Source organism: Chiloscyllium punctatum, chromosome 45 (assembly GCF_047496795.1).
Source record: "Chiloscyllium punctatum isolate Juve2018m chromosome 45, sChiPun1.3, whole genome shotgun sequence".
NCBI lineage: Eukaryota > Metazoa > Chordata > Chondrichthyes > Orectolobiformes > Hemiscylliidae > Chiloscyllium > Chiloscyllium punctatum.
This window is the reverse complement of record NC_092783.1, coordinates 35515239-35541443: the sequence shown is the minus strand read 5'-3', so window position 1 is coordinate 35541443 and position 26205 is coordinate 35515239. Positions and strand designations below refer to the sequence as shown.

The following is a 26205-nucleotide window of genomic DNA, read 5'->3' as shown; positions in this document are numbered from 1 at the left end:
TAGACTTTTCCTTTTTTTTCCCCTCTACTACAACTGAAGACTTTTAAAGTCTGCTTATAATAGCCACATATATAAGAGTGTCATAAGGGATAGGATTTACTCTCATCTGAACAAATTTATTGTAAGACAATATTGGCAGATTGAGGAATATTTGATTTGATTTATTATTGTCGTTTGTGCCTAGGAACAGTGAAAAGTTCTGTTTTGCATACAGTACAGACAGATCATACTATACAAAGTGCATAAGGTAATAGAACAGTGAAAAATACAATGTTATGGCTGCACAGAAGGTGCACAGAGAGCAAGATCAACATTAAGTTTAAAATTTGAGATGTCCAATTCAGGTACACAATTCTCTACCTGAAACACTGGGGGCCAGCTGGTTTTCGGAATTTGGAATTTTTCGAACCTCGGAATAAGTGACGGTTCAATGGTGGCATTTTAAAAAATCTTACCAGATAGCAGACTTATTGTGAGTAACAGGCCCTAAGACAGAATTGAGACCTGCCAGTGCTGTGCCATGCGCCCCCCATGTCGCATCTGAGTGACACGCATCGAATAGGTGTGGAGTTGGGTTAACTGTTTACACGCCAAACAACCTTGTTAATGAGAAAAATACTTCACAAAAAACCTTTGGATTTTGGAGCTTTTTGAAGTTCGGGATTTCAGGTAAAGGGTTGTCTACCTGCAACAGCAGGGAAGAAGCTGTTCTTGAATCTATTCGTGCGTACATACAAACTTTTGTACCTTTTGTCCAATGGAAGAGTGTATCATCAGGGTGGAAGGGGTCTTTGATTCTGTTAGTTGCTTTCCTGAGGCAGCAGGATGTATAGATGGAGTTAATGGATGGAAGGCTGGTCTGCTGATAGACTGGGCCATGTTCACGACTCTTGTCACCATTCACAAATATGTTGAACGTTGCTCACTATTTTTGACACCCTTAGTCTATTTTGTGAATTTTGGAATCTGATTCCTGTTTTTCTGTTCTCTATCAGGATGGAGAACTGGTCCTGAAAAGCAATGATGTAACAGAGCCTTGAGCAGCAGGTGGCAATGATGACGGTGGACACTGAACAAGGAGCTGAGCACTTCTGTAGGACCTCCACGAGCAGGTGGAGAGGGAGGGCAGCTGGAGCAGTTGTACAGACTCATTGGAAACAAAACAATATATTTTTTGGAGAGAGAGTTGATGAGAAGTGTGGGATTCCTCAGCTCACTGTTACCTACATGGACCTTCCATGTGCATAGTGTGTATATATATATAGTAAAATAAAACAAAAAAAAAACTGCAGGTCTGAAGCAAAAACAGAAATTGGTGGAGAAACTCAGCAATATTCCGATGAATAATCACCAGATTTAAAACATTAACTCTGTTTTCTCCCCACAGATGCTTCCAGACCTGTTCAGTTTTTCCATCAGTTTCTGTTTTTCTTTGTGGTGTATATCATCAATTTCTCATCCTGTTTGTATGATATAATTCCAGCCAGACATGTGTTCACATCTCCTGTTACAATTTTGGCTTGGTCGCCAGACTTTGCACAGCACTGGCATCAAATCAAGGCAGACGAGGTTGAAAGATGCATGGCCAAGGTGGAGCAGATGGTGCAGGAGTTGAAACTCGTAACATCCATGAAGGAAGCTGAAGTAACTCCGGATCAATGGATGCTCAGATATCGGCAGTAGGTATTGGACCTTTAAGGCAAACCTGGGCAGAGGCTCCCTCCCCACGTGCGTTCCCTTGATGCTACTATAGGGGATGGAGGATGTACCCCTGGCTGGATGTTCTACTTGCTAATGAATAGGAAGCTGGACAGATTCAGGGGAAGACCAGAAACACTCAATGATCCAGAGATTGAAGACTGGATTGAGGTCTTGCAGTCATTCATGTGTCCATGCGACTGAGCAGGAGTCATTCATGATAGAAAATCTGTGCAGAAAAACCCATTGGGAAGTAATAGATAGAGATACAGTAACTCAAAGAAGATTGCAACAGATCTTTGAGGTACTGGTTATGGTTTTGGGGCAGTATTAACCTTACATAGTTAAAGCAGTGGTTTTATGTGTAGAAGCAAACTGGAGGGGACGATCTGGTTTCTTTATTCCTGGAACTAGTGAAATTGTTTGATCGCAGCATCTTTTTGGATCTCTCCTCCTCCTGGATCAGCCAGTGGCAGGATACTGAAGGACTGCCTAGCTGAAGTAATGAGAGATGGGAGTGTTTAATTACTTTTAAGGAGGCTCATCAGTGACAAAACTCAATTATCTTTCTTTGAAGATTGCAACACAGCAGTCCTAGCTGTTCCTCTCCACATAACTTGGGCAGGATCAGCCATGAGGTTATGCTGTAAAGAGATGTTGGAATTGTGACTGGGCTGGGCAATTCCCTCCGACTGCCGTAAGCCACTGCTATCAGGGACAGGGACCCCATCCGGTTCAATGGCTGTCCCTTATCAGTGATGTCAAACTAGGTGAGCCTCCCACCAAGAGCCAGGGGGCAGGGGTGTGATGAGATTCTTTCTGGAAAGTAGCTCTGTCTTTTGTAGAGCAATGAGGACTTGCCTACAGTGTACATGCAATTTGGCAAGGAAAAATTGTTGGGTCTGATTGGCACAGAAGCAGAGGTGTCAACCGTTAAAAGTTTTTCTGTGAACATCTGGCTGAGGAGTGGGCATTGGTGGATATCTTTTCCCTCATCAGTGTCTCTGCTTTACAGGAGTCAGACAGCTCCTATCATGGGTACATTAAGCTTGCCCGGTCTCTAGGAGAAAGTGAGGACTGGAGATCAGAGCTGAAAATGTGTTGCTGGAAACATCGATTCTCCTTGTTGGATGCTGCCTGACCTGCTGCACTTTTCCAGCAACACATTTTCAGCTCTGTCTCTACTTTATCCAGCTTTTCATAGCTTGTTTGTGATCCATTCAGTATTCTAGTTGAAGAAAGTAAGTTGAGAATACTCGATATTAAGAGATATCCAAGCATTCTTGGAAAACCTGTCTGGTGACAGCATTTCGAGGATGGCAAGTGAAGCAGCGAAGCCTTTGAACTTGCTGCATATGCTCCAAATGTCCATCTGTATTGGACCCTCGACGTATTCGAGTGGCAGGGAAATGGACTGTTGTTTTGCCGGTAGCACGATTGCTGTTCCTGAAGGTGAGTTGAAGGAGACCCAGAGGAGGCAGCTTGTTTTTACCCTCGAGTATGAGATGACCGCTGGTAAAGATGATGATGAGTATCATGACCTGGTAAACCACAGAATTGTGAATACAAATGACTATCCGCTAAAGATTCCCGACCACAGAATCCACTCCATCACTCGGAGGAAATCTGGAACAACCTGCAGAAGTCTTTCAAGTGAAGTGTCATCCAAAAGTCGTCAAGTTGTTGAGACTTCTCCCACAGTCCTCTTGAGGAAGGAAGACCGAAAACTAAGGATGTGTTGATGACTGGGGAATCAATGCAAAGATTCATAAGGGTATTTACCATCTACTCAGGCTTGAGCAAGCACTCAAAGTTGCAAAGTATTAATGCATTCTTAATTTACATGCAGTTATAAACAGCTACCCCTCACTGAGCAAGACAGTGAAAGGCAGCATTCTGAACATGCACTGGGGGACTCTATGAATATACAGGAACGCTGTTTGGGCTCTGTAATGCGCTTGCCACCTCTATGCTTCTGATAGATAAAACTTTTGGTGACGTTAATTTCCAATTCTTCCTGGTATATGTAGACAATATACTGATCTTTAGCTTAACACTTGAAGGAGAGCCTTGCAAAAGCAGATACCTCCTTAGGCCACTTGTCACAATTTAACTTGAAAGTCAAAACAGAGAGTGTCAACTTTTCTGCCAAAAGTATGGTGCCTTTCATTCTTTGTTCCCAATGATGGAAGTATGGTCCCAGCCTCAGCTGGAGACAGAACTGCATGGGTTCCTTGGTGTAGGGAGTTATTATAGGAGATTTGTAAACAGATGCATAGCTGGGTGCCCAGGTTTGTGATTTACTGATGCAATCAGAGAATGCTGCAGGAGTGATCGAGAAAGAAAGAAAGAATGAGGTATGATCTTTCATGAAGCAGCCCAAGGAGTTGGACCCCTGCATGTGAAGACTCTCTTGTTGAACCCTTCAGCAGAAGCTTATTTTATCACCTATGGTTGCCTACACCATTTCTACTTCCCGTTCATACTGGAAACTGGGGTGACGCGGTGGTTCAGTGGTTAGCACTGCTGCCTCACAGGTCCAGGAACCCAGACTCGAATGCAGTTTGCACATTCTCCCCATATCTTTGTGGGTTTCGTGCAGGTGCTCTGTCTACAAGACGCACAGCAGACATTCACCAGCTGTCTGTGGACAACACCTTTCAAACCCACAACCACCTCCACCTAGAAGAAGAAAGGCATCAGATCCCTGGGAATGTCACCTTCTGCAAGTTCCCATCCAAGCCACTCACCAACCTGACTTGGAAATATATTGCCGTTCTTTCATTGTCAAAATCCTATAATTCCCTCCCTGAGGACACTGTGGGTCAACCTGCACCACCTTCTCAAGGGCAACTAGGAACGGTCAATAAATGCTGGCCAGCCAATGATACCCACATTCCATGAGTCAATAATAGAAAAAAAAAGCCTCCACAGCCCTGTGTGGTAGACAATTTCAAAGGTTCATAATCCTCTGAGTTTTAAAAAAAAACCTTATCTCAGACCTAAGTGTCAGCCCCTCTTTAAATAGTGTCCCCTGGTTCTAGACTCCCCAACTGGGGAAACATTTTACCCACATCTAACCTATCTGTCCTTTTAAGTATTTTGTAAGTTTCAATGAGATCACTTCTCATTCGGAACTCTGGAGAATCAGATCCAATTTTCCCCAAGGACAGTCCTGCATCCCAGGAAAAAGTCTGGTGAGCCTTTGTTGCACTCCTTCAATGGCAATCATAACTTTCCTGAGATAAGGAGACCTAAACTGCATGCAGTACTCCAGTGTGGTCTATCTGAGTTCCTATACAAGTGAAGCAAGACTTCACTACTGCTGTTCTTAGATCCTCTTGCAATAAAGACTAACATTCCATTAGCTTTCCTAATAGTTTGCTGGACCTGTATGTTAGCCTTCAGTGATTAAATATAGGATGTCAGTGATTGACCTTTGTTGTCTCCCTTATATCCCAGTATGCCAAGTCAAGTAAAGTTATTGAGTTGACCTCTTTCTTCATGAGGATGTTAGTGTTTAATAAGAGCACGGATTGAACTTCTGTTATAAATATCACAGTTTGTAATTTATGCAGTCTAAGAGAATACTATGAAAAAATTGCACTGGGATAATCACTTTTAAGAAACATAGCTTTTCTAACTCTGGGCATTTTCTGGCTTTCCCTTTTGTGGCCACTTAATTTTAGGGGAACTTCCCTTTAATTTGCACATATGTATTCCAATTCAGATATGTCTATTCATAGTTTTGTGTGTTTATTTTTGTTCTTTATTTTTCTTCAATCTTTCTTTATGTCACTTTCATTTATACTACAGTTTTACAAATTGGCCTGGATTCTGTAGAGCAAGAGACAAACATGAATGAAATTTACTTGGAAGCCAAAATCAGTTTTTAATCGGGTTTTGTGGTCTGCAAAAGTTCCGATCCAATTTCTTTGATTGTAACTCTCACTTTTATTTGTCCAGGAAAAGGTGGAACAGGAAGAGAAGCATGCTTCACCAGAATCCTCAGAAGAAGATCAGTAAACTTGCAAGACTGGCACTACCTCATTCAACAAATGGTTCCTGTCATTAGCTGGACTAAAAACCTTCTCACACTGTTTTCATCACTGTAGTCTTAACAGGGGACTACAACAGCACTGGAACACTACAGGACTTTTTTTCCTTTTTAGTGCAGTTCAAGGTATTTCAAAGAAATTAACAATTAATAAATGAAGTCTTGATCTTCAAATTCACTTCATTTTTTTTCTAATTCAAGCCTCTAAGCATTAGGTCTTCAGGTTATACCAGCTAATAGGGCCATGCCAATGAACAATTTTGTTCTACTACATATCGTATATTAGGAATTTGTTATGTTGCGGACAATTCACATAGAATACGTACATGACCTTGGCTAACATGATGACAATTGTAATGACTGTTATAGTGGTACACCCAAAAGCAGCTCTTTAAACATGCTGTTGTTATCGAATATCAACCCATGCACAACAGTGGAATTCCATACTAGGTGATAGAATGAACATTGCCCACAAAATCAAAATGGCTGCTTTACTGACAGCTCAAAACTATCCACTTTGTATTTACTTTTCTTTCATTTTTGTTTATGGTATGGCTTAGAATCATGTAGGTGAACTTTTGTTATTCGTTGAAATAGATTGTATTCTTTTATTTTGTAGACTTGTCTTCTGAAGTGAGGAGGACTCTGCATTTCTCTAGGCTCTATATAATAGTTAACTTAGCCTGGAGCTAGTAATTTTTATGCTACATTATCAATTAACTTTTATGTTAATATACACCATAATTGTGATATGCAAATGCATTTTAAGTGATATGTGATACTTAAAAGAGCAACATTTTCTTAGCAAGTCATTTTGCCCTGTTACTTTGTTTTCTTATTTTGAATGCATGTATAATTTTCTTTTAATATAAAGTAGCAAAATCTTTTCCATCCTAAGAAATGTATTTGACCAGAGAATCTCAGAACTGCAAGCAAGCGGGTAGAGGATTTCGTTTGTTGATAACATATATGCAGTATAATAATATACCATTAACAGTGGCCAGGCGAAGCTTAGTCAACCTGACTGCCCAATCTCCACCCTTTGTTGTATTCCTTGGTCCAAAAAAAAATGAAGGTAGCATGAGGCAAAATGTCAGTTAGTGAATTACTTCATTCCAAACTACAATAGTTTAAGAACTCAGGAAACACCTGCAAATTGAAGTTGCTACCTATGGAAACCAGTTCTCTGTATGAAAATTCAAGTGTAATTTCTAAGCATTTATCTTAAATGTCTACTTTGAAAGTAGTATTGTTTCTATAAATAAATTTGGAAGTTAATTACAGATAATGAAAACTCTTGCCTGGCCCAGACAGTTAAGCTAATGGTATACTACAATTAGTCTATGATTTAACTGACTTTGGAGAAAGTGAGCACTGCAGATGCTGGAGAGTCAGAGTCGAAAAGTGTAGTGCTGAAAAAAGCACAGCAGGTCAGGGAACATCCGTTGAGCAGGGGAGTAGATGTTTCGGGCATAAGCCCTTAACCAGGGCTTCCCAAACATTGACTCCTGCTCCTTGAATGCTGCCTGACCTGCTGTGCTTTTTCCAACACTGCACTTTTTGAATTTAACTGACTTTCCCTTGCTTTATTAATGGATGTGTATTCAGATTCAAAGTCAAGGTTGATGAATTGACCCAATTTAATTAAAGAGTATAATTGCTGCCATTATTTTAGCCCACACAATATTTATAATAATATAGTAGAAATTTATACTCTGGCAATACTTTTTTAAAGTTATTATTCAAGTAAGAGAAAGTATCCCTTTTGCTGGATCATATAGGCTGTCTTTAACAAATTGGATATATTGGCATAGATATAAAACTCTTTAAAATTCATTGCATAATCAAGCAGAGTTTTAAGATGCTGAAAATTTAGCCGTTTTGGAGCAAACATTGGAATTGTGGCTTAATAAATGAATAAAAGTGCATTAAAAGTGCTACATTGATTTTTACTTTGCATGTACAGGACTTAACTTGTGACATGCTCAACAATATAGTGACTGATGGTAAAAGAAATAACTACACCTGGAATAAAATACTTGACATATTGAAAACAAAGTATTTCATAAAATTGCATCCGATGTAAATTTGCAGAATGTTTCACCAGTTACAATGAAGTTATGTTCCTTAATATAAACCAAAGATTAGAGACAAGCTACTTTATCTGTTGTGGCAAACTGTGTCCCATATAATCAATTTATTCAAATGTTGAAACTGAAGAGGACCAAGTTATTTGTTATTCTGGGTCATATATTTTAGGAGTAAAGCTTTGGTTGTCACTGAAACTTTTGAGAACATCAAAACTGTTGAGGGAATGTTTCCAACTTGAAATAGATTTGAAGGGTGTAAGAGAAGAGCACCAAATAAATGAATGCTTAGTATCACAAAGCTTTTTTTTTCAAAAGAAGAATTAACTTTGTACACAGATACTGATAGCATCATTGCATATTGTTTTGTAAAGCTGACATTAACTGTATCTTCCATGCCCTATGATCTTAGTTTTAAGTTGCAATTAAATATTATGCACTAGTAAATATAGTTTAACATACAAGTCAATTTGGATCAACAATCAGTTATTCTATAACAAAAGCATTGTTGCTCTATGACGGAGTTTTTTTTTCCACAGTCTGCTGTGACTTCAAAGATCAGAATTTTGAATCCATGAAACCCTCCTTTACTGAATATCCAGGCTGGTTGATTGAATACTTTGAACTTTGTGTCCTTTCATAAAATTTGAACAAGTACTGAGAAATGTTTGCCTTGAACAAAAATGACTACCAAATTCCAGTCATACTGTCACAATTGTTGCATTTGACTAGATATTCAACAAAAAAATACGCTTGGATTAAATTGGAACTTTCAAAGGAAAATATTGGTTTTGTTTGGTTGTGATTAAGTATCCAGTCTAAGAACAAGCAAATGGGATATTTCTTCTTCAGTAACAATGGATATGATGAGGTAAAATAAATAGCAACTCAACATACCAGGTTGCTAAATATTCAAATATTAACCAAGTACAACTTTCTTTACTACTTAGAGTGGAATCCTCCGATTAAGGTTTTTTCAGCAGGAGTCAGTTCATTATTCAGTTTTCATATAATATTGCAGTTTTAGTACTGTACTGAACAGTTAGAACTTCTTTGGTTTCCTTAATCACAACTACCTCTTTTAGTTTCATAGTCTCTCAGTTGGTTGCTGCTGTACACAAAATACAATTCATTTGTGCATCTCCTCAGCCACAGTGAATAATGTTGTTTCTGAGTTATTACATGTACGATGCCAGAATGGGAGGGGAAAATAATTGTAAAGCTGTTTACCTCATTGCAAAAAAAACCAGTAAGTTGGTAAAAATAGGTCAAGAGAAAGAAAGAGGAATTAATGTTCAGAAAATGTTTGAGAAATGTGTCTCCAATCCACAAATTAAACTGGAGACATGTTAAGAAGTGGCGTAATGAAGAGCTTTTAAATGTTTGAATTCAAATGTATGTAAATTCAAATTAGTAGTGATTATAAAAGATTACACCCCTTATCACAAACTAATGGTGGTACTTTGACATTTCCGGAACAGTTTGTGGTTGTTGGATGCTCATATGTCAATGACAGGCAGGCAAACATGCCCTATATTATTGTCCAGCTCCTTCACTCAGGAGATTTGCTACACCACGGATGGTAATTTGATAAATATGCAAGTGCAAATTTCCAACTATTTTTATGTTGCCTCCTGAAAAAGGAATCATAAATCCCCTCTGGTCTGGAAGATTCATGGTGTGTTCACTATGTAATTTCCCACTGTCCTGTAAATGATAATTGAACACTATATTTGTAAGTTTAATTAATTAAACATTTACTGGTTTAATGTTTTAGATGCAATTTTAATCAGGAATCACTGTCTTGTATTCAGAAGTGTGAACTCTAGCTGATTTTGTTGTTCCCAGTGCTTGATTATAGCACTTCACTATTGAGCTGAGCTAATGCAATATAAAGCAGGAATCAAAACCAGGACGCTGTTAGTCGAAGTATCTCAGTAAACTATTGCATAATACATTTGAATGATCAGAAGAGCCTTGATTAATTGTACAATGTGAGCTAGCAATTTTTGATAAAAGTAGAGTAGAACTGAAAGAATTAATAAAAAGAAAAAATTTGCCTGAGGTTTTGCTATTGTTGCAGCTGGCACATTGTTGTAAACCACTTTACATCCTTGCCATGTCAGCATTCTGACACTAGAGGGAATAGTTAAATTCTGTTGACTGTAGTATAAAAGGTGATCCTGGCAGTAATTAAAGCCCCAACCCTTAACTATGTTCCTGTGGGAAATTACTTCATTGTTTCACAACATTGAAGCTGGTGTGACATTAAAATGCATGTAAAACACACAAAACGAATGCAACTTCAGTATAATAAATATACAAGTCTGGAGGACAATTTCTTTTCATGTAATTTATGGAATTAAGTTTGCAAATGAAAGCTTGTAATTGTGTTGCATTTGGCATTCAGAAAATATCTTCCTCTCTTGACAACCATTTCAATAAGTTAAAATCAAGATGTTAGCATCTATTTTGGTGTTTGTTTTGAATTTGTATTTGTGTGTCACTCAACCTCAGGGTGCTCTATGCAAAAGCAGCCAAGATACACACAGGAGTGAATAAGATGACATGTTGTATAATTTTTATCAACTTACTGTTTGAATTTATCGAATTCATGATATGCATCTTATAATTTAGTAGATATTTGAATGTTATTGGGGTGCTAATTACTATATTGATATAAAGCAAAGTTACTGTAGGATATGGCAGTTTTTAAAAAATATATATTATGCAAAGGAGATATGGCACATTGGATTGTACCTCAGTTAAGTAAAAATCCTGGTTATTTTAAGGTAAATCACACATTGAAGATAGCCTACCTCAGGACAAATGGTGATCCTGCTGACTTAATGGATAGTTTAGAAAGTTTTACTGAAAACCTGTTTTTGTTGACTATTACAAAGAGCAATTACCACAGAAACATTTTATATTGGTAGAAACTTGAAACATTGCTTGTGAAAATTTGAGATTCTAGATAAATGTGTGCAATTAAGGACAACAACTATACAATGTTATAAGTTAAATGTTTTCCCATCACAAATATTATGCATTCCAGTCATTTTTTACATCTAATCTCTTGGCACTCTGGAGGAGTTTGGTACTTTTAACATACAATGCTGATCAATAAAATGTGGCATATTGTTTGTACATGAAGCCCTAATTATGTTTGATTGCTAAAATTCTTAGTCCAGTAGGATTTCTATTTGGATAGTGTTTGGTGCAACAATAAAGTTAAAACTTAGAGAAACTGTTATGGTGTTGTGTGCACTTTTAAACCAAAATCGCACCTCTAGAGCACCATCTGCTGAATGATTCGTAATATTACAAACTTGTGCCCAAGAATTTTAGTAATGAAAAGCATTGAAAAAAGATGAGTTTTGGTTAACTTGTTTATTAAATATATTTGGTTATCTGATCAGTGAAGCACAGACTATTACTTGATAATGCACGTTCATATTAAAATATCTCAATGGTTTACACAAATTCCTGGAGTGTAATATTGTTATGAAGACAAAATCAGTCATGTTTTGATTCTCGCCTTTGCTGATGCAAGTCATTATTTGCAGTTATTCATTGTCAACAGAACAGCTAATAGATGAATAAATAGTTATTTAGATGAAACAGGTTATTCTCAAGATCAGACAACCACACAAACTACTCAGACTTGGTTATCTATTTTAGAAGGCATTTATTATAATTACAGAAGTCAAATTTTTATTTCACTGTGATCGGATATTGGCCATTTACTTATCACAGAGTACCCTAGAATTTTACAGCCTATTGTGCTGTGACAGCTCTTTGAAAAAAAATGTACAATTTAGTCCAGTACCCAGCTTTATATCCATAACCTTGCAAATTAGTTGTCCTCAAATAAATCTGGTTTCTGATGTTATCCACCTCCACTATCCCTTTACATTCCCACAAAGTGATGGCAGTGTTTAGGGAAGGATGGGAGGGTGTGGGATTGGTTCTGGGGAGTGAGGAGGGGTGTATGAAGGGAGGAGCAGTTTTGAAGCTGGGGAAGGGGGATTAATTACTGGGTCCTTTTGAGTAGTTACTCAAGAGTTTGGTTATATATTTAATTGCCTATCCTTGCTGATTGACTACTTTCTTAATTTCATTGAAACTCTCAGGTTCATTTAAATAAAATAATTTAATCAACAAGTTCCAAGTATGGGCACAGGTATATCTTTCCCATTGTTCACTTTTGATTTTCAACTCACTGGAAGACAACAGTGAGTGCTCTTCAGCCAATAGCTTCTAGTCTCCACCTCTGTCTTGGTGAGACCCTGAACATCTAAATTCCCTTCCTGGCAGCCCTTTGATTAAACTCTGTAAGCTTTGCAGCTTGCCAGGTCACCACCCAACTGTCTACATAAGACTGCACTTGCCTACCTTTCCCTTCTGCAGCCCCTGACATACGAGATTACCACACAAGGTGCAGTCACAGATTTCCTCCCACCACCCCCACTTGCAGCCAGAATTCTTCTAACTAGGACCTCCCTCCCACATGACCCTCCAATCTACGCTTTACTCCGCAGCATGCAAACCCCAATCCTGAAGAATAGTTTACCAAATCTCCTTTCCATGGTAAGGGTTCCATTAATCATGCCCTTTCCCCTTTCTGTAGATGGACCTGATACCTAACCAGATATACCCAGACCTCTGACTGATGACTGCACAGCTTGCTAACCAGCTGTAGTGGGTGCTATGGATCCATAGGACTGACTGTGATTCCTTCCCCAGACTGCAGAGCCATGGGCCCTCTGACTGAAAAAGCATCCAAAGTAGATGTCTGACTGTGGTCAAACCCTTGGACTAGAATGGGAGTTGCCTTTGACTTAATGTGCAGATACCTCCCTGACTGGCGGGTTCCTTTATGGAATTTGGTGGAATTTCCTAAGTCTTTGAGACATGGCTGTTTACTTGTTGCACTTTTGGTGTGTTTTCCAAATAAGCTGCTGCCACACAGTGGAGGTGAGAGATTGACATAGCACACTGTCATATATCAAAATGTACGCCCTCTTTACTGAAGATTGCTGACTAGCAAGTCATGCTGCCTTATTTTATGACATAGATAGCGAGAGTATGCAGGTAGGCACTGAGTGATCAAGTGCTACAAGAGCAATCAGCAGCCCTGAGATGCAGCCAGGTCCAATCCTTGAGCAGATTGCTTGTCTGTGTGTGCAAACTGACTGTGCTGCAGCCTTTCAGTGCTATTTGCAAGTTCACTTTGTAATGCATGTTTCTGTTTCTGGAGTGCCTTCCAAGTATTTCAGAGAGGTGCCATGCTGGTTATGAGGAGTTGACAAATGCTAGGTGCCAATTTCTATTCACGAGGGATGCATACTTCTGGTACCCATGCAATTTTCTTCTAAGCAACATAAAGATCCTTCAGTGCAAATGGCAAGCTGAAGTCATTTGCTCTGGTTTCCATGTCGAGATTTCTCAACAGCTAACTGGTTTACTGCATTTGGCAAATTAGGAAGCTAAATATTTTTAATATTTAATGAGGTGAGTTGGACTGTTAATAAGGCATAGACCATATTGCTCAGAGCACTAAGATTGCATCCTAATGGTTTGACCTTTTCAATTCTAAACAACTTTATATTAAAACTGTGAATGCTGGAGATCTGAAATAAAAGTAGAAATGACTGGGGAAACTCAGCAGATCTGGGAGCATTAACATTTGACAGTTAACATTTTAGATGTGCTTCTCCAGACATGCTCTGGGTGAAACAGATTTGTGAAGATGTTGCACAACAATAAATATATGTTTGTAAACCCGCCAACAATATTTTGTGCTGGTATGTCCAGGTGATGATGAGTGAATTAGATCTGTTCAACATCTTCTGTTGGTTACAACAAAGATTTGATCATCTTTTTACCTCTGACTTAAAATGGAGTTAACTAGTTCACCAGAAACCATAAGGAACCAATCACAGTTTCCTTGAATGAAAAAAAAAGTAGTTCTATTTTCAGCTGACCTCAAGAAAAATATTAAAGACTTGATACCAAAGCATTCAACCAGGTACACAATTGAAAAAACATATCTGATTTAAAAGGGAGATGAAAAGAATGTACTGTTTATAGTACATTATAACGAGACCTCAATTATTATGTCTTTTGTATCCTCAACAAGTAATATTTCAATTTTCCTTTAAGTTCTCAGTGAGTTGATGTTTCTTTTTAATCAGTTCTATCATCAGGCACTTTTCTCCTTGAGAGCTTCCGGTGCCTCCAGTAACAAATCTATCTCCACAGTTTTGTGAAAAGCAATTCTTTGAAATACACTTGGTTTGAATAGTACATTGTCGTCATTTCCAAGCCTAATAATTGTCAGCAAACTTTCATCTCCAATACATGAAACTAATCATATAAACTTACCATGTAAGGTGTAATTCAAAATAGGAGGTGAGGATTTCTTCAAAACTGACTGAGTGGACAAACTTCAGTGCCTTTTGGTAAGGTGTTAATTTCAATTCAATGATTTTGTTCATTCCATACTGGATTCATGAGGGTGGGCTTACCTTTGTGGTCAGCTGTTTGCTGTGAACATTTTAGTGATTTTTCCCTTTATTAAAATATTTTCTTTGATTAAAATGAGAATATGGAATTTGAAAATGATCAATAATTTATTACTTATGACTGCTTCAGTGAGAGGTTATGATTCAAAATTACACTGTACTTAGATTAGTATACACAGAATTGAATAGTTCGTTTCTAACTATTTAACCACCTTTTTTTTTCAAATTTGTTTATTTGGTACATTAATACCTCCTACTCAAAGACTTACATTCAGTTGCTAACTCCTGCATTGCAGTTATTTTAAGACTCTGCTGTCCTAACAATGAAATATTACTTCTGACTCTACATGTCATGGCTAAAACCTGTTTCCATAGAGGTGACGTTGCCCTTGCCTTAGCTATCTACCACTGAAACTATCATCCGAGCCTTTAATACCTCCAGATAAGGGTTTTCTATTACAGTTGACGCTAAGCTATCATTCCTCCATAAACTTGAGTTCACAGAATATTCTGTTGTCCATGTCTGAATCACACCAAACCCCGGACAGCCATCGCCTTGTGCTTTCCTAACCCTTGGTTAGGCAGCCCTTCAATTTTAAGTTCTCTTCCTTGTTTTGAAATATTGCCATGATCTGGCACATCTCTACAAATTCCTCCAGCTAAGCCCACTCTTTGAAATGTTTTTTTTCTAATAACAGTTCCTTAAACATCCTCAATTTAAATCCCTTCATCATTGGGGGCTGTGCCTTCAGCTACCTAGGCCTAAAATTCCAGAGTTTGCTCTGTTTCACTTTTTTCCTTAATGCACTCCTTAAAACCTGTCTGATTGATCCAACTTTTTGTCACCTGTCCTAATATTAATTGATGTTGCTCAATCATATTTTGTTTTATTATACTGCTGAAACATTTGAGGTACTTTGTTACATAAAAGGCACAATGTAAATACAAGCTGTCATTGTTCGCTTACTCAGTTCATTCCAGAAAGAAGAAAAAGAAAATATACTGAAAAGTCTGCTACTAGAGTAATGCAGTTCTTAATTATTTTACCAGTAATGCATCAGGTACAATTAAGTAATAATTTTAATCGCTGACTATTAGTCATCATTTGATTGTTATGAAGTCTGACTTTTTCCATTAATACACACTCCTTGAGCCATTTTAGTAATTAAGGTACTTCATTAAGTACAGAACCAAATATTTTTCATTTATGAAGCATAAACAGCTTGTGTTGCTGTTCCATTCTCTTCAGGTATAATTATATCCTTAATAGCATATGTTAGCAAAGTTGCTTCACAGGTAACTTGATTTTGATGTTCTTAAAGCAACTATGTTCTGCACAGTTTCACTTGCCATAATGTTTACACCGATTCCATTATAGTCACAGTAACTGATCATAGCTGACGACTGATGGTAATTTGCCAAAGCAAATAGATCTTTCTATAAATTCTGGCTCAATGCATGGCCAGATAAGGTGGTTGACTAATTTTTAATTACATGAATTATATATTATATACTAGAAAATCTTATGTAGTAGGTTTATGTGGATGTAGCACTGCAGTTTGTCAGTTCTGGCATTCCATCTGTTATTGTAAATGTTATTCATGTAGAAATCATAAAATGCTACAATTTGTCTTGTAAGTAGGAATACAGTAACATAGGATTAAGAGCAATCTAACACTATTCTTTACAAAGAACGTTTGGTGGAATATGAAGGGAAGCACAAGTGTGAAAACTGAGTTCTAAATACTTCCTTGGTTGTTTAACATAGCCAGTACTGTACTGAATATCAAAAATGATTTGTTTAGGAAATATAGCATTGTAACAAAATTTTTTAGTTTTAACATGCAGAGGACAAACTTTAAACAAAGTATTTTTATTATCGCACATTGTCCTGTCAAAAAAAATGACGTTACAGTATTTAGACACTTACTGAAATATATAGACAATTCTGTAATACCAAGAGTTGAGGAAAAGTAGCATCTGACATTATTTTGAAGCATGTAGTCCAAAGCTTGCTTGAAACTCAGTTTGTAAATCCACTGAATGACACAACTCTACTATAATTTTCCTTGAATATAACCTAATAAACCAGTAAAATTTCATCTATGCTTTCAGGGTCTTTTTTCCTGGTAAAAAATTCTGTTTACTAGTAACAGAAGTAATACTTCAGGAGTATGCACTTACCTAACATTTCAAAATAGCAAGCAGCAGTATAACATAAATTCTATTTCAGCAGATGTTCCCTGTTCTTGACTTTGAATGCCTGTTCTCCAGATGTATGCAATCAAAGTGTTTTGTAGGTCTGTTCACAAACATCAGATGTGAAAGTAAACTTTATTTTTTCTTCCTTCTGTTTTTCACCGAGGTGTGGGCAATTACAAAATCTTTTATGACAATTCAACATTTGAATCAATTTAATATACAATTCAGTATACCTCCATTTAAAACACTTATGGCAAAAATAATTACATTGACATCAAATAAAGCAGTCTTCGTTGTCATGTTGGCAAGTTTCTCAAAACTATAATTAGCAACATAGTGAGATGGTAATAATGTGATGATTGTGGTGCTTGCTCCCTTTGGTCTGGATTTTGAATCTCCCTTAGTTATAAGGAGAGGGTGGAGTGCTGCTTGTATTGTTATGGATGAGGCCAGACCACTCAACACATTAAGCAAGCAGCCCAGACCACTCAACACATTAAGCAAGCAGCCCAGACCATAACTTCGCAATTTGTTTCAGTAAGTGTACAGTGAAAATTATCCACAGTAAGTTAGCGAGGTTGACTACCAGGTTAAAAACAGACAAAAATTCATTCATGAAATTACACAATGAAACACAAAGAACAGAACAAAGAACGCCTACAGAACTCAGTTTATCCAAACTAGACTTAATTATGCTGTTCTGAATATACATAACTGTCCCAGTAAGCAAACCCTATTAAAGACCAGTTTAAAAAATGGAACAGATGCTCACAGGTTGAAGTTAGAAAAGGAGAGAGAGAGAGAGAGGAGAGTTTGTTTCCACACAAGTCACTGTTGAACTCCCAACTAGTTCTGGACTGAACTAAACTGCTCAGCTAGAGAGCTGACCGCTCCCCTTTCATTATGCAGGTCACTTATAAAACATGACCACTTTGGCCTGAAATCATCTGTTTACATATAAACAAAATGTTCTCTCAATACCCTTTAATCTCTGTACCAAACCAGTCTAATCAGCACTGACAGTGGCTTGTGACCCCTCTGACAAAAACCAAGGACATAGTATCCTTAAGAAAAGCTTTTAGAAAAAAAAAGAAACCAGCTTTGTGACAATACAAAGATTAACTCATCCAAAACCTTTTAAATTTTGTGGATTAATTTATGTAATGTTAGATATGTTCCATAAATGTTTAGTTTTATATGTTTGCTTATTTTTGAATTCTGCATTTGTTACTGAAGGCAAATGTGACCAGTCTCAAATAAACTATCTTGCAGCATCAGCATCACTATGAAATTCAGACACAGGCTAGATCATCCTACGACAGACATTCTCTGAAGGAAAAGAAAACAAACAATTTCAAAGCAAACCAATAAACACCTCATTACTCTTTATCTTGTAGTGTCAGTTTTAATTTTCAAAACTTCTCTCAAATTTTCAAGCTCCTTTGTTGAACTTGAGCATCCTAATTTAGGTAGTGACATCTTATTTCGTGGATATGAATTTTGTGGTCAAGATGAGAATCTAGAGCTCTGAAAAGCTACATGTGCCAAATTTGGCACTTAGAACTGAACTTGCAACAAGGTAGCTGAAACCGGGAACTGGATCTTTTTCAGTTCAGTAACTTAAATCTCTTGTTATCGAATAATGAACGTATTGTTGTTCTGATTTGGTGATGGATCATCAGCTTTTAAAGATTTGAATGGAAGAACAAAGGGTAAGCAGCAGAATTGAATTGAAATGTTAAACACATTATACAAGCTTGAACAAAAGAAACATAAGCAATAATGACTAAATAGGCCTACTAAGCACATAAGATAATGGTACTAAAGCATATAACACAGACAGTTGCATAGTGGTCATAATCACAATTAGCAATCCTGATCCCCAAGTTAATGTTCTAGGGACATGGGTTTGAATCCCAGCAGGACAAATTGTGAGATTTGAATACAATAAAAAGCCTGATAATTGTTGGTGGTTGTAAAAAATTTAATGTCCATTAGTGAAGGAAATCCTTACTTTGTATGTCCTACGTATGACAGTAGAACAGGAATGTGATTAACATTAAACTGCCCTCCAGACAAAATAGAAATGGGCAAAAAAATCCAAACGGTCATGTTCCCCAGGTACTTTATTTTTAAAGTTAGATGACACTTTAAATGGCCAATGCAGTCAAGATGATCCCATTCAGATGTCAGTGAGATTGAAACTCTCCAAATCTCATATCTGTTTTCTGAGCAAGAGATTCTAGTACTTCCCCTTTAAAGTTGCATCTAGGAATGGCAAGAATGTGGAGTAATCAGATCTGACATGATCTTAGTAAATGGCAGAGCAGGCTTGAGAAACCAAATGGCCTACTGCTGCTTCTAATTCATATGATTCACTTCCAAAAATTCTCCAACTTGGGCTAGTTTAATGATGGCTCAAGTCTAGTAACTCAATCTCTTATCCCAAGGCTGAATTCCCCAGGATTCTGAGATTGCCCCAAGTATCTAATTAACAGCATGAGCTCAGCTTTTATTAAAGCTTTTGTTTTATCAAGATGCCACTGAGTTTCTCTAAACTCCAATCTTTCTTAGCTGTATCTAGCAAATACTACTTGTAGGCTTCCTTTATCTGGTTCTAAATTGAAACCAAAGAAACCTCATAAGCTCTCCAAAATGATGTAGCCTGATCTGGACTGCCCTTAACCTGACCTTTAGGGCTCATTGAACGCTATGAATTACATAGCTCCAATTCTGTCTGGACTGCCATTACTGCAAACTTTGCAGATGTCACTTTTCCAGCTCAGTAAGTCCAACTGTTGTTTTGACAGCTCCATCTTGTTTCTGATTCTTCATAACAAACATAGGTGACTTTATAAAATTACTTTTTAAAAGAAAATGTTCTGGCAATCATTAAAGCCCTGCATTTTAATCACCATACCTTCCTACCTGGTAGGTTTATCAAGCAACAAATGCCAACAACCTTGTGTAGAAGTGCAATAGACTTCTGCGAGTTTCAATGACATTTATTCCATTTGTACTGGAAAATTTGAATTACCAGAAATAAAAAAACTATCCTAAAAAGTTATGAACTAGATATTCATGAAACCTGAATTAACATGGAGATGGATTCCTTTCCAATTATAAGATATAGGGTCTCAAAGTAGGAAGGGAAGTCAGAGGGTACACTGCTACACAGCTTTAGAGAAGCACCAAAAGTAGGTAAGCAACAAGGTGGATTGTCAGCCACTATTTAAAACATTTAACCAAAAGTAGAAAAAAGAAAATTGGCAAGTTGGCTGGTGCTCCTCCTTTGGATGCACCCCCATCCAGGATTACCATTACGCTAGCCTGTAATACTAGTACCCAATCTGCTGCTAGTTGCTTACCATCATGCTCAGAAACTCTAGTCCATCTGGAAAATCTGAGGTGACTTCTTAAACTTGTCTATGAACAATGGTCTTCTGAATAGACCTCCTAATCTTTTGGGGTTGGCAGCCACCCTGGGCACTGAACTCACCTGCATCCCCAATAAAAACTCATCCAGGAGTAGCATCCTAAAACTTAGAGTGGCAAGGGCAAAAAAAACCTATTCCATCAATGCTCTATTTTTTGATATTTACCCAAGAATGAGATTATCTGTTTAAAACTGAAACCAATCTGGATTTGGACAAGCAGCCAGTGATCACTCGCAACTGGATTGCATGAATATATTTCATGTAAGCTGCTTACAGCTGTCTGTATTTAATTTTGCTGATGGTAAATAAGTGTAAGCGTTTGCTGTCTAGTCAAAAGATTTATTTCTTTTCATCCTAAGAAATTCCAAAGCATAGTTTCACAGAGCTGTAGGTTTAGTAACTGAAAAACTGAAATTAGTAGGACTCTCGGGTTATCAAGTGCAATACCAAGCAAATGTGAATCAGCTATTGAAAAGTTTTGCTTTTAATAAAACCAATGACTGACCTTTTATATTGACTGGAATTTACAATAACCAAAGTCACGTTAAATGTTCAATAAAATTTCAAGCAGAACTGTTCAGATATTTCCAGAATTCATCACCTATTACCAGTCTGTAAGTTTTTATCTAGTTACTCTACTATTTTATGCAGTGTCAATTAATTGTGTTGTGTGTGATGGAGTACTCCCACTTGTCTGGATGAGTGCTGCTCCAAAAACACTCAAGAAGCATGACACCATCCAGGACAAAGCAGCCCACTTCATTGGCACTGCATCCACAAACTCCCTCCACACTGATCATCAATAATGGCAGCGTGTACTATCTACAAGATGCACTGCAGAAATTCACCAAAGGTACTCAAGACAGCACCTTCCAAACCCATGACCACTTCCATCTAGAAGGTCAAGGACAGCAGATAATTGGAAACACCACCTTCAAGTTCACCCTAAAAGCCACTTACCATCCTGACTTGGAAATAGATCACCGTTCCTTCACTGTTGCTGGGTTAAAATCCTGGAATTCTCTCCCTAATGGCATTGTGATCAACCCACAGCAGGTGGACTGCAGCTGTTCAAGAAGACAGCTCACAATCACCTTCTCAAAGGCAACTAAGGATGGGCAATAAATGCTGGCCAGCCAGTACTGCCCAAATCACACAAAATGAATAAATTTTTAAAACATTTCAATACACTTTAATTCAGGGTCTCCACCCTCCCAACATATCACTTCATTTCCAGAAGATATATCAATGCCTTTAATCAATCATGCTTAATATGGCCTATTCTAAGCATCCTGTAGTTAATTTAAATTATAGTAGGTGAAAGTTTTATCTAACTATAAATACAATCTAACTGCTTAATACAACAAAGCTAGCAGTTTTAAAATATTGCAAGCTTGTGTACAATTTAATTGAGTGAATTGCACCACTGGGACCCTGTAATATTTGGAAAACTAGATAATATTTCATTTAATGCAATGCGGTGATTAATTTCAGGGCCTGAAGTCTATGCATTCTGTACTACCATTGATCTCTCTTCATATTGCAGTAAAACTACCCCTTGAAATCTTTAGCTGTGAAGTTAGGAAGTATAAAAATCAGCTTTAATGACCAGTAAACTCTTGAACCAAAGATTTACTGCTTACCCTAACCCTTAAAAAGGAATATTTGATTTAGTCAGGTTAGTCAATTAGGTTGAACGATATACTATTATATGATTCATTTTATGAATAGCAATTATATCACAAGCGTTAAATCAGGCATAATACCGGCAAAAATAGTCAAATGGTACTTCTACTCTATCATTTTCTGATATGATAAAACAAAACACCTATCAAATAGGTCTACTGGAGAAAGGGTTAAATAAGTAGGAAGTAAAAGGGATGTCAACTAAATTATCCTTTTGTGGAGTTAAGCTTTCAAAAATATGTAATTATGTAACAATTGCGTAAATGATGACAGTGAGCGAAATATTTAACAAAACACTTTTTATACTGAGAAAGGGATTTCACTAAGGTCAGATCAACCTGTGAAGGGCACTGGAAAACATGATGTGTCTGACCCACCAAATCAACAAGTTTCAGTCTTTTGTTATTCACTGTTGGGACGAGGCATCACTGATTGAGGCAGCATTTGTTGTTAGCCTTATGTAGTGTCAATCAGATCGCCAAACTTCATTCAAGTCTCTCGGAATGAACAGAAACAGAAATTATTGGAAAAGCTCAGTTCTGAAGAAGGATCGCTAGATCCGAAACATCAATTCGGTTTTCTCTCCACGGATGCTGCCAGACCTATTGAGTTTTCTTACCCCAGAAGTTTCGGTTTTGGTTTCGGATTTCCCGCATCCGCAGTTCTTTGGTTTGTTTTCCGGAAGTGAACTGTTGGTCTTCGAGACACTACCGTTGACGAACTTGGTGGATGGGCGATGGAAGGCGGGAAACACTAAAGAATAAATAGTCCGATCATACTAGAAAAGTTAACTGTTCCTCTCTCCAATGGAACTGCCAGACCTGCCGAATCTTTGCAGCATTTTCTGGTTTTCTTTCTGATTTCCAGCGTGCGCAGTATTTTGCTTTTATGGGGGGAAATAAAAGCTACTTCGCGTTGACATTTTGTGCCTGTGTTCTCACGCTGCTCACAGGACAGAGATGGTCCTGAATTACTATGAAGGAACTTAACATATCAATTAATTACTTTATTGATTGCAAAATTGCACGTGACAAAATGAATGATAACATTTTAATGTACTTTTTAAAAATCTCAATTTTTTTCGCAGTAATCTGTACCATTGTACGTCGAGTTTCTGGTTCTGGTATCCTGCCCAATACCAAGAGTACTTAAGTTTTCTGTTTATTTTCACTATTTCGATATCTGCCTTGGACTCCTGATTATTTGCAGCCTGAATTTAAATTAGATTCTGATCTGTGATTTAAGTGCTTAATGGAAGATCTCTCTACCCAGAATGCACAACGTTCCAGAATACACCCTATTTATTTTACGGGAAATCGAGCACCCAGCCGCAGAATTAATAATTAGCTCTAAAGCGCCACTTATGAATACAAGGATTTGTGTTCGTGATTTAACAATAAACTATCTTGCTATCAAAATCAAAATATACAGAAGCAAAATTAGCAGTAAACCTGTATCTTGAAAATACTGGTCATATGATCAAATCACACGTCATCAAACGATACATTGGATATGAGAAGTCACGTTGTAACTATAAGAATGCGCAATAAATACAAATTTGTTAATATTGCTAATTATCAGCTCTGAGGAGAGTCACTTGACCTGAAACGTCCCGACATCGCCAAGGCAAAGTGTTTAATAGCAGAGGCATTATGCTGGAACAATATACAATGTCCATTAGGCCACAGCTAGAGCACTGTGTGCAGTTGTAGAATACACATTATAGGAAGGATGTGATAGCACTGGAGAGTTTCAGGTAATGCAGAGAGTGGAGAGACGAGGTTTGTGTTCCTTCGAGTAGAGGAGATTGAGATAAAAACATTGAGGGGTATAGCTAGGGTAGACAGGAAGAAACGTTCCCCTTGACAGAGGAGTCAGTGACCAGGGAACTTAGATTTAAGGTATGGGGCAAAAGGTTTGGAGAAGATGTGAGGAAAATATTTTTCACCTAGACAGTGGTGGGAATCTGGAATTCACTGTATAATAATGGTAGAGGCAGGAATTTGCATAACATTTAGGAAGTATGTAGATGTGAACTTGTGATGCTAAGGCATACAAAACTCTGGAGGTCAGACAGCATCCAAAAGAGCAGGAGAGTCAACATCGCAGGCATAAGCCCTTAAATCAGAAAATTACTGATTAAGGGCTAATGCCCCAAATGTCAAATCTTCTCCTCAGATCCTGCCTGACCTGCTGAGCTTTTCCAGTACCACACTTGGACTCCGACTCTCCAACATCTGCGGTTCTCACTTTCTCCATACAAAGCTATGGGCTAAGGTGATGGAAAATGAACCAGAATTGTTAGATAGTTGGTTTTTGGCTGGCATGGATGTGATAGGCTGAAGGGCTTTTTTCTGTGCCATAGATCTCTATGACAATTGTACATATTTTAACAGTACCACGTGCAAGCCAATGTATTTATGATGCTAAAATCACAAATATCATCCAATACCTATTCATTTACTAAGTATGACCCTCCATTATTTATCATCAGTAATTTCAACAGGTAACATTACAGTATCTGTGTGTGCCAGACTTGAATGGTAACCAATACAGTTAATACCTGAACAAAGACCACTTTGGGATCTAACTCATTTGTACAGCCTCAAATCAAGATGATGTTTATTTGTGCACGTAGATACACAGAAAACAGGAGGAGGAGTAGGCCTTTCAGCCGTTTGAGCCTGTTCCACCATTCACTACGATTATGGTGGATCATCCAACTCTGTATGCTATTCAGATTTTTTTCCAGATCCTTTGATCGCTCTAGCCCTATAAAATACATCTAACTCCTTGAAAACTTTCAATGTTTTGGCCTCAACCACTTTCTGTAGCAGAGAATTTCACAGGCTCACCACTCTGAAAAGAAATTTCTCCTCATCTGAGTCCTAAGTGGCCTAGCCCATATCCTTAGTCTGTGACCCCTGAATCTGGATACCCCAGTCATCAGGAACATTCCGTCTTTCATCCAATGAAAGGGAGAAAGTGAGGACTGCAGATACTGGAGGTCAGAAGAGAGAGTGTGGTGCTGGAAAAGCACAGCAGGTCAGGCAGCATCCGAGGAGGAGAATTGATATTTTGGACATAAGCCCTTCATCAGGAAGGTTTTGTGCTGAGTTGAATTTCTGCCAAATCCCATTGCTAAGCTTGAAAAAGTGTGAAGCAAGCCCAGTTCAGCAGGCAGCAGAACCTGGGTAGTATATTGCCAGTGATGACTAAATAAGGAAAGCAACCTGCCCCAAAGCTTTATCTGCAATAGAGATATCCATTGCAGAGGCAGCAATAACAGGGAAAAGCAGGGGCTGGCAGCCAGAGAACCAACAATGCCATTGACATGAATTAAAAAAGTTCCTCTATAGGCCATACATTGCTCAGAATCCAAAGTAATTACCCCCTTTCCCAGAAACTGCTGGCAGGAACCTCACACAGCAGCAGACCCTCCTGACGAAAGCCCAGAGAGGTGAAGTGACATAACTAGCCTCCTCATGGGTGTCATAGCAATCAACTTTTCTGCTTCTTGGATTATTGCTCAACAGTGGCAAGACACTAGACTTCCACTCCAATTCCCTTCCTCACTAGTCTGATTGCCGCTCAAACTTTCCCGCAGTGGCCTAAAAAGTTCAGCCCAACGTAACAGAAAGAAATGGAAAATGTTCTGTTTGAACTTCTGTATTAATGCCATAGTAATCTCTCTCATTCCTCTTCTGACCTGATTATGCACAACTACTGTAATTCTAGACAAAAATGTAGGAACTTATGCCCTGATGAAACAGAAATATTATTGAATGAAGAGAGAACAATTTACAGCATATTAGGAGAAGAATACTTTCTTTCCAATACACTCAATCATTTGAATCACTATATTAAAAATCACAACACCAGGTTATAGTCCAACAGGTTTATCCAGAAGTACAAGCTTTCAGAGAGTGTGCTTCTCCTACACCTGAAGGAGCAGTGCTCCGAAAGATGGTACTTCTGTTGGACTATAACCTGGTTTAGATTAGATTACTTACAGTGTGGAAACAGGCCCTTCGGCCCAACAAGTCCACACTGCCCCGCCGAAGCGTAACCCACCCATACCCCTACCCCTACATTTACATCTACCCCTTACCTAACACTATGGGCAATTTAGCATGACCAATTCACCTGACCTGCACATCTTTGGACTGTGGGAGGAAACCGGAGCACCCGGAGGAAACCCACGCAGACACGGGGAGAACGTGCAAACTCCACACAGTCAGTCGCCTGAGGCGGGAATTGAACCCGGGTCTCTGGCGCTGCGAGGCAGCAGTGCTAACCACTGTGCCACCGTGCCGCCCCTGGTGTTGTGTGATTTTTTTTTTAAAACTTTGTACACCCTAGTCTAACACTGGCACCTCCACATCATCGAATCGCTATATTTAATTTAAAAAAAAACATTAATCAAACAGTTGAAGAGCTGTTTCTGTTCAGCTTTCCCATTTAATCACAGTCTAGATCAATTGCGACTATTTCTCTGAATCTGTCAAATT

At 38.1% G+C, this 26205-nt stretch overlaps 1 protein-coding gene across 6 annotated transcripts in view; it reads left to right on the top strand.

The window, feature by feature from the left end:
• The window catches only part of hmga1a (high mobility group AT-hook 1a), a 122977-nt gene extending 106522 nt beyond the window's left edge, over window positions 1–16455 (top strand). For 5 of the 6 annotated variants that reach the window (XR_011955383.1, XR_011955386.1, XM_072563539.1 and 2 more), the window contains one exon: window positions 5665–16455. Coding sequence is in view for 4 of the 6 variants with exons in the window: in XM_072563540.1 (XP_072419641.1) it covers window positions 5665–5773 (109 nt within the window). In the remaining 2 variants the exon portion in view is untranslated. Of the gene's footprint in view, window positions 1–995; window positions 1483–5664 lie in introns of those variants that run through there. The other variant, XM_072563536.1, reaches the window with a different exon arrangement.
• Window positions 16456–26205: the final 9750 nt, after the last annotated feature.